We start from the raw sequence: 9,041 nt of genomic DNA, 5'->3' as shown, positions 1-9,041 counted from the left end.
GGCATGTTTCTCCTACTATGGTGTTGGGCCTATTTATCGCATACCAGGGATCATGGATCAGTTTGCATATGTTAAAATACTTGAAGAGGTCATGTTGCCCTATGCTGAAGAGGACATGCCCTTGAAATGGTTGTTTCAACAAGACAATGACCCAAAAAACACTAGTAAACGGGCAAAGTCTTGGTTCCAAACTAACAAAATTAATGTTATGGAGTGGCCAGCCCAATCTCCAGACCTTAATCCAATTGAGAACTTGTGGGGTGATATCAAAAATGCTGTTTCTGAAGCAAAACCAAGAAATGTGAATGAATTGTGGAATGTTGTTAAAGAATCATGGAGTGGAATAACAGCTGAGAGGTGCCACAAGTTGGTTGACTCCATGCCACACAGATGTCAAGCAGTTTTAAAAAACTGTGGTCATACAACTAAATATTAGTTTAGTGATTCACAGGATTGCTTAATCCCAGAAAAAAAAAAATGTTTGTACAAAATAGTTTTGAGTTTGTACAGTCAAAGGTATACACTGCTATTTTTTTGAACACACCCCTTTCAACTAATTGCCCAATTGCACAGCCTTAAGAGCGTGCATATCATGAATGCTGGGTCTTGTTTGTTTTCTGACAATCTACTGAACCTACTGGTAACTTGTTTGCCACGTAGCAATAAAAAATATACTAAAAACCTTGATTATTCTGGTTAGTCACATTGTACTGCTATTATTTTGAACAATACTGTATATAAATACACACATATGCATGTATATATTTAAGAAAAATATGTTATGTTTACATATTAAATATATTTATATATAATATAAATTATATGAATATAAATTTATACATGTTAATATTTTCAAAATACATACTGTCCATATTTAAATATACATAATGAATATATAGAGCGCACACTTTTATTTTGGATGTGATTAATTGCGAATAATCATTTGACAGCACTATATAGATATATAGATAATGTTAAAAGTTTGTGTGTAGACAGATAGATAGATAGATAGATAGATAGATAGATAGATAGATAGATAGATAGATAGATAGATAGTAGGGGTGCACGTTAAATATCGGCCGATAATTGATGCGTGATAATTAATTGTTAACTGACAAGCTGCGCAATTCCATGCTGATAATGAACGTGAATTAGCGCAGCTTGTCAGTTAACAATGGCTTTGTGTAGTAACAGCTGCTCTATGTGAAATCATGCACCTGATGGAATTTACAGCTGATTAGATAACCAGCTTTACTGACCAGATGTGCATTAATTATCGGCCGATATTTATCGTGCACCCCTAATAGATAGATAGATAGATAGATAGATAGATAGTTCAAATATGCTTGTAGCTTTTAATCCAAAATATAATATAGAACTGGTTTTGGTTTTTTTCATGACTTCAAAGTCTTTCAGCCTGAAGACGTTTTTGAAACCCCTATGGTGATAATAAATGGGGAAAATACATTCAGAACAAAGGAAGCTGAAAAAGTGGGCGCTCACTGTTGGGCTCTATTGGCTGAGGCAATTTCAAGTTCTAAGGAAAAGCAGTGCTTTGTTTCACGTTGCATTGATATTTAACATTGTAACAGTCAGAGCCATGATTTATGAGTCCCGCAGTGTTGACCAGCAACTTCATCCTCTGCAGTGATGATGCAAGAATTGATTAGGCTAAGTGTTCACTCATTACAACTGTGAGCTGTTGTAAAGTGTGCGGTTGGAGAGGGAAAGGTCTGGAGCTTAGAGGCAATTTAAGAGGTGATAAAACCACACGTCTATGTTGGAATGCTTATTTCTTCCTAAAGAGTGCTGCTGAGGATCTCCGACACTTGTTCATTAGTTTGCTCGTCAGAATCCACGTCCTGAGCTTCTGCTGTAGTTCCATAACCCGATCCAGCATCTCTGTCTGTAGCTCCTCTCGATCCCGTCTCCTCCTCCTCCCAATGAGGGGCATCTCTACAGGGCGACGTCTTGCTGCACGACTCAACAAAAATCCTGCGAACGTTGGGCTTAGACTCCCTGTAGGACGGTCTGTACTCATCCAAACTGTAGGAGGTAGTGGGCGAGTGCGATAGGGAGAGTGGCGTCTCCAGCGGCAGGTCGATATCGCTCTGTCTGGTGTAGATGCCTTCGGATAGCGAAGGAGTGTGACTCTCGCTCTGTACACGCAGCCAGTGGTGCGGCCCGCCAAAATAACTCCTCTGGGGATGGCTTTTGGACAGCAGCTTACGTTTTGTTGGTGGATCGGCCAGGAACTTGCTGCGGGATGGCTTGTCCGTGGTCTTCACAGAGTAAGAAGACAGCGACAGGTCCTCCATGTCTTTGGTGCACGATTCGGGTTCCAGGATGGACTTGGAGCAAGCGCTGTATTTGAGATCATGCATCTGAAGAACATCAGGAGCGCTTCCGCTGAGAATGTGCACGGCCTGATGGGAGAGATCCTGGGCTGAGGAGTAAACTAAGTCCAGGTCACGAGGGCTCAGAGCGTCACTGGAGTCGTAGTCACTGTCTGTGGGGAGAAAGACCTCCGAACAGCCCTCTTCATCTGAACCTGGTTGGGATTCTACAAGAGATGGGGATTGAAATAATAGGCCATTGGAATTAATAAGCATAATATTGCTTATCCATTTAAATAATAAAATAAACATTTTAAAACAACAGGTCTGTCTCTAAAATCTGATTGGATGAACAATGTGTAAAATTACATGTCAAATAGCCGATGTACAGACCTGTTCAAAAGTTTGGGTTGGTTAGAAAGTCTCGTGCTCATCAGTACTATTTATTTGATTAAAAATACAATCGAAATAGTAAAATTGTGAAATATTACTTCAATTTAAAATAACTGTTTTCTATTTCAGTATATTTTAAAATGTAATTTATTCCTCTGATGGCAAGGCTACATTTTCAGCGTCACAAACATTACTTATTATTATCAGTGATGATAATGGTTTTGTTAATATTTTCTGTGATACATATTTGCTGCCACTTCACATCAGTTAAATGCATCCTTGTTGAATAAAATTACTGGCTCAACCTTTTGAATGGTAGTGCATATTTATAATATAGATCAATTTACTGTAACATTGCACATACTAAGCATTCTATAATCTAATAAAATTCATAAAATATTGTACAAAGTTACTATGAAGTAATACCGGTATCTATGTTTTATACTGAAGGATTACGCGTAGGTTCTTTCTGAAGGATTAACAAAAAGTTTTCACATTAAAAATAATTTTTCATTCAAAACCAATGTAAGGGCGTATTTTATCAGAACTGCCGTTTTATTTTATTTCTTTTTTTTTTTTTTTTTTTTTTTAGATTGCATTGAAAAACTGGCCAGTCTGGGTATTATTCAATCATCAATATCTGGCTTTAACTTTTTTTTTTTTTTTTTTTTAAGAGGTAAAATGAGCAATTTGTCACTTCAAGATTTGTGCAATGCCTTGGTCAAATGCAAATTTATCAAATCAAGACACAGCACAATTTGGTCCTACTAGAACAGACACAGCAATGATGACCGATGTCTGTGAATTTTCATCATCATTTGCCAATCCTTAGTGAAACAGACCGAAATCTTAAGAAGCCCAAATTTCCAACAATCACACCCTGCCAGAACAGTACTTAAGTGAGCTTAATCTGTAATTTTTCTTGAAAACTGGTGTCTTTTTAAATATTTTTCTTGCCATCATTTTAGAAACTCATTCATTTTATGCCAACTACTTTAATGCTCTGCAAAACACACGGCTTTCCAAAGCTTTTATACAGAATGTTTTATCATAACAATAAGTGGGTTGAATTATAATTAAGTCGATACACTGATTTCTTTCCTGCAGAAATGTTCTTTTGTGCTGTCAACAAATGCCACATTCTCACTACTGCAAATATAATACCTATTTGAATGCAACACAGACGCGCAGTCAAGCACGACACATCGTTTTATGCCTGGATGAAAGGGAGCTATTGAAAAACAGCATTTACCGATTGTGGGCTTTCGTCTCCTCATTTCTGGAGAGGGCGAGGGAGTGGGCACGTAGTCTGTGTTAGAGGACGTGGAGTCATTCTTCTGGACAGGAGGCTCCACGCTGACATCAACTAGCCAGGTGATAGGCACCCAACCGAGAGGCTGTTTATAGCGGGCGTACTGCAGAGCATTGGTGATCCAGCGGACGTCTCGCCACATCTCGTCCAAATGCTTCAAACACACAAAGGAAAAAACAAACAAAGCGAGGTTGAGTGCAATGTTATTTCATTGGAAATGCCAAAAATAAGGTTAAAGCTTTAAAACTAAATGGTGCTATTTAAATGTTGATTCAATATAAATGCAAATAGCAGCTTTCAATGTGAGAAATGCGGTATTTCCCCCACACAAACGTCGCGAGCGTTTTCCCCACAAACATCACAAAGCTTTTCAAACCATTAAAGCGCATCACACAAAAGCTTCAAAAGGAGGCCACGGCAAACTTGCTGTGAAGTCTGAAGGGGCATGACCGTGACTAATATCATAATTTATTTTGTGTCATCTTCCTCTGTTCACCAATCGCAGCACGTCAGAACTGAATTGTACATATTGCTCCTATTTAGTGTGCAGAAGCGAAATGAGAGGTAAAATGTGTTTTCAATCAGAGCCGTTAACCCTCCATGCAGTGAATCTTCACAAGTACCACTTTCATATTTTCCATCCTTGGGACGTACTATAGCAATTGTATTTACAAGGAGCTTATTTCAAATTGGAAGGAAAAAGGCTGTACAAAAATGAAGCAGGGTAGACGAAAAAAAAAAAAAAAAAAACACTCTGCAATCTGAGCTCTTTCTAGCAAATGCCATGTGAGATCCAGCTTATGGGAATGAGCTTTGACACCACAGGATGACTCCTTTGGAAAATATGCTGGGCTTCTAACGACAAAGAGGGGACTCCAGTATGACAAGGGCAATAATAAAGTTTTTTTTTTAAATTGTGAAATAGACTAATTCAACTAATAAATGTTTGGCTGATGCTGCTGGCTGGGAAATATTACAACAAATTAGGGGAAAATAATAAATAGGCAGGGTGGCTTATACCATACCCAGTGCTCCAATATAGCAGCTCTCAACCCAAAAATGAATCACAGGTCTGTTCTGATAGGGCCGTGGACAGCAGAGGAAAATCATGTTAAATGGAAATAATAAAATGTAACTGACCATATAATTGAGCATTTTCAGGAGAGCAAAATGAATATGCCTGACCATTATTAAAGGGATGAGAAAATGTTTTCCCTTTCATGTGCGTCAAAGGCTGTGCAGTCGGACTCAACCGTATTTTGATGCAAAATATTTGGCAAATGTTAGTTTTTTTAAATTGTAGAGACTAGATCCAACATGGACAGGCTGCTTGTCAGCCATTCCAATAGGGCCGTGGACTGCATGGAGAAATTATGTTAAATGGGAATAATAAAATGCAACTGACCATATAATCATGCATATTTAGGAGAGAAAAAATGAATAGGCCTGGCCGTTAACAGAGATGAGAAAATGCTTTTCGTTTTTATATGCATCAAAGGCTGTAAAATCAAACTCAACAGTATTTTGATGCAAAATATTTTGAAAAAATGAGAGACAGGCTGCTTTAACCTGAAGCTATATTTAAAAAAAACAACTCACATTATATAGCAGCAAACTTCTAAATCTGCCAACTTAAAGCCAAAAAGTTGCATTTGGCTGTCATGGAAGCTCAGTCTCAATGTATCTAAAACACACATTTTTTGCGCTCTGTCATTTGCTATTTTCAGAGGACCTCACAGCGATATAAACCTGCCCTTTCGCACGAGAGCGGAGCACAAAGCACTTTACACCACCGTGCCACAGACGTGGCTCTTTCTGGTTCGCTGCCTCCTGGAACATTAAGGTTTTCACGCTAATTGATGCCACATTGCTCAGCCCCACACACATTCATGCAGTCACACTCATTGATCGATATTATTTTTTCCCCTCGACGCTCTTAGGCGCTGTGTAATCTGTGGTCAGTGTGCTGCTTTTTTCCAGCGCCTCTTGGACCTGACATCACACAAACACTCTTGTGGTTTTGTGGTCAATCTCAATTAATCGTCCAGACCGGGGTGGCGGAGAGGGATTATTTCAGACCGGCACGCTTAACACACGCCTGTCTTTTAAGTCGAATTGTGAGAGAGTCTGCCGAGCTGTTATTGAAATTTCGACACAAGAAAAACAACTTGTTTTACAGTTTATATGTCTAGTAGTTATGCTTTATGACATCAATAAAGTATCCTAATTGGATTATTAGTTTAAATTGTTTTTGTAGTTTGATGTTTCCAACACTCCCAAGCGGCTGGGAATAAACATGTGATCCTCAGGATTGAAACATGAATGACGTATTGCTAAAAGTTGTAATTGAAACAACACGAATGTGGCTAATAAAAGGGAATGAAGCAGTAAAGCATCATTTCAGATAGTACACAAACAATTTTTAAATACAAAATAGCAATAAAATACCATCACTGCACTATCCTAAGCACCTGTTTGTTGCGCATACTGTTATGCATACTGTATATTCTGACAAATGAAGTCATTGCATTGACATAAGGCTGAAATGACCTCATGCCATCAGTATATTCCAGAAAAAAGAAAAAAAATTAGCAGTTTCCACAACAAATATTAAAGCAGCACAATTGTTTTCAAATTTGATAATAAATTTTAAATGTATAAATAAAAAAATTATTTGAGCACCAAATCAGCATATTAGAATCATTTCTGAATCATTTCTAATCATGTGACACTTACGACTGGATTAATGACTGCTGAAAATTCAGCTTTGCCATCACAAGAATAAATTACATTTTAAATTTTATTCAAATGGAAACTTCAAAATATTACTGTTTTTATTGCATTTTCTGACCAAATAAATTATTGTCTTAGTGAACATAAGAGACTTATTTCTAAAACATTAATAACAATACAGTAGTTTACTTCTCATGTATTCAAGGTTATTGATCAGTAGTATTTAAATGTCTGCTGTAAATGCAAAAGCATATTATTTCGATTAAAATCAGTTTTGTATACCAAAAGCACCACCAAAAACACTGTTAAGCTTGGCTAAGAACGAAGATGCAAAATGCCTGCAGTGCAACAAATTACTTAAATTGGGAGGAAATGGATTTGTTGTGATGGATGTGCAGAGTGGGCTCACATTGAGTGCACCAATCACAATGGAGATTCATTTGCAAATGATTCCTGAACTAACATGGTTCCAAGACATACAACAAGTTGGACTACAAACACGCTACAACACAAAATAACACAGATCTTATCACACATCTATTTAAGAGTGAGATTTAAGTGAAGAAATTAGAAGAAAATTGTTCAAATGTTCAAATCAGATATTTAGCTTGAACAATTGTTTGCATATGGCGAACAAATGTACAAATATTATTTGGAGATTACATATATTTGGAAATATATGTACAAATATTATTTTTAAAGAAGAATATTTTTGTTTGTCTTATACTTTGCAACATAAGAGAAATAAAATAAAAGAACAAGTATATATATATATATATATATATATATATATATATATATATATATATATACACACACATACAATATTCAATAAAATACTGTACTATATTATATAAAATGTATTTTATAAAGAGATATCTGTAACACTTTCGATGAAGCCCATATTTATGATACATTATAAGGGTATTCTTAAGGCATTATAATGGATGCATAATGCATTATAAAAAAAACTTATAATATGTTGTATCATCTCATGAATATTCATAACAACAGTTAAATTAATAACTTATTTGTGGTTATAGCTTTTAAGAGTATGATGATTTATAACACAATGAACATGTTGCATCCACTTTTACAACAGATTATATTTCTCATAGCTATAATGTATTATAAGTCTCATATCTTGCCATTTTTTCTGATGCTACTTTACTTAAAGCGGTCAAAGACCACTTATAAGTAGTAGTAGTAATAATAATAATAATAATAATAATAATAATAATAATAATAAATGTCTTCTTAAACAGCCATAAGATCAGATGAATGTGTAATATAACACATTTGCTTTGAACTATTTGTATTGTAATATTAGTTTGATTGTTTTGATGGTACCCTTTAGACAGCTGTTGATAAGTAAATCTGCAACTACATGTCAACTAGCAGTCATTAGAGTATTAGAATGTCTGCTACTGTAAATATATGCCAACACTTTATTTTGATGTTCAACCAACAGATAAACTGACTATAAGTGTCTTTGCAAGTACATCAACTTATTTCACCATACTAGATTCTACCATTCTTGAGCATACTAATACCCTACTGAGAGTTAGTTGGCATGTAGTTGAAAGTTGCTTACAGTCGACTGATTACGGGGACCATCAAAATAAAATGTAACCATATAAAATGTTGCATTTTTTTCAGTTGGAGTATTAAGCTCACATCAATTAATTAACATTTGCTTCACAGAAAACACTCTAATAACACTCAACATCTAACCACTCTCAACTGTAGTAAGATACTGTGCAGATCTTAAACAATGTCAAGACATGATACAGTCCATTATACTGTAAATGAAGTAGATTTAATAGGAGTTCATTGTGTTAACTTATAACCACAAATATGTAAGCATTATTATGTATTATAATTGTTGTTATGAATATTCATGAAATGATATAACATATTATAAGAATACCCTTATAATGTTTTATAAATACGGGCTTCATAGAAAGTGTCACAGAGAAATATTTTTTGTTTATCGTATAATTTGGAGCAAGGGAACGCAAAAAAAAATTACAAATCACATTACTTTTCACAGAGCATACCTGAATGTAGTCCAATATGTGCTGGTGTCTCTGTTTGGCTGTGGACACCTCTGAGTCAGTGATGGCCTCTCTGAAAGCCTGCTGGGTAATTAGAGCGTCGAGGTCCAGCACTGAGGACAGCCGGCAGTAAAGACTGATAAATTTTTCCTTATATGAGCAGAAGTGAACTGCACATGGGAAACAAAAAATAATATAATGCCACATTTA

General features: G+C 35.9%; 1 protein-coding gene across 1 annotated transcript in view; it reads right to left on the bottom strand.

Annotated features, from left to right (window-relative positions):
• Window positions 1–1,318: 1,318 nt before the first annotated feature.
• Window positions 1,319–9,041, bottom strand: part of ankfn1a (ankyrin repeat and fibronectin type III domain containing 1a) — a 75,726-nt gene continuing 68,003 nt past the window's right edge. The window contains exons 23-25 of the mRNA XM_026276550.1: window positions 8,835–9,001; window positions 3,982–4,195; window positions 1,319–2,563 (exon numbers count right to left, since the gene is read on the bottom strand). Of these exons, the coding sequence (XP_026132335.1) occupies window positions 1,800–2,563; window positions 3,982–4,195; window positions 8,835–9,001 (1,145 nt within the window). The 3' untranslated portion in view covers window positions 1,319–1,799. The remainder of the gene's footprint in view (window positions 2,564–3,981; window positions 4,196–8,834; window positions 9,002–9,041) is intronic.

The sequence above is a fragment of the Carassius auratus genome, chromosome 12, assembly GCF_003368295.1.
Source record: "Carassius auratus strain Wakin chromosome 12, ASM336829v1, whole genome shotgun sequence".
NCBI lineage: Eukaryota > Metazoa > Chordata > Actinopteri > Cypriniformes > Cyprinidae > Carassius > Carassius auratus.
Note: the sequence above shows the minus strand (reverse complement) of the source record. Positions and strands in the feature narration are given on the sequence as shown.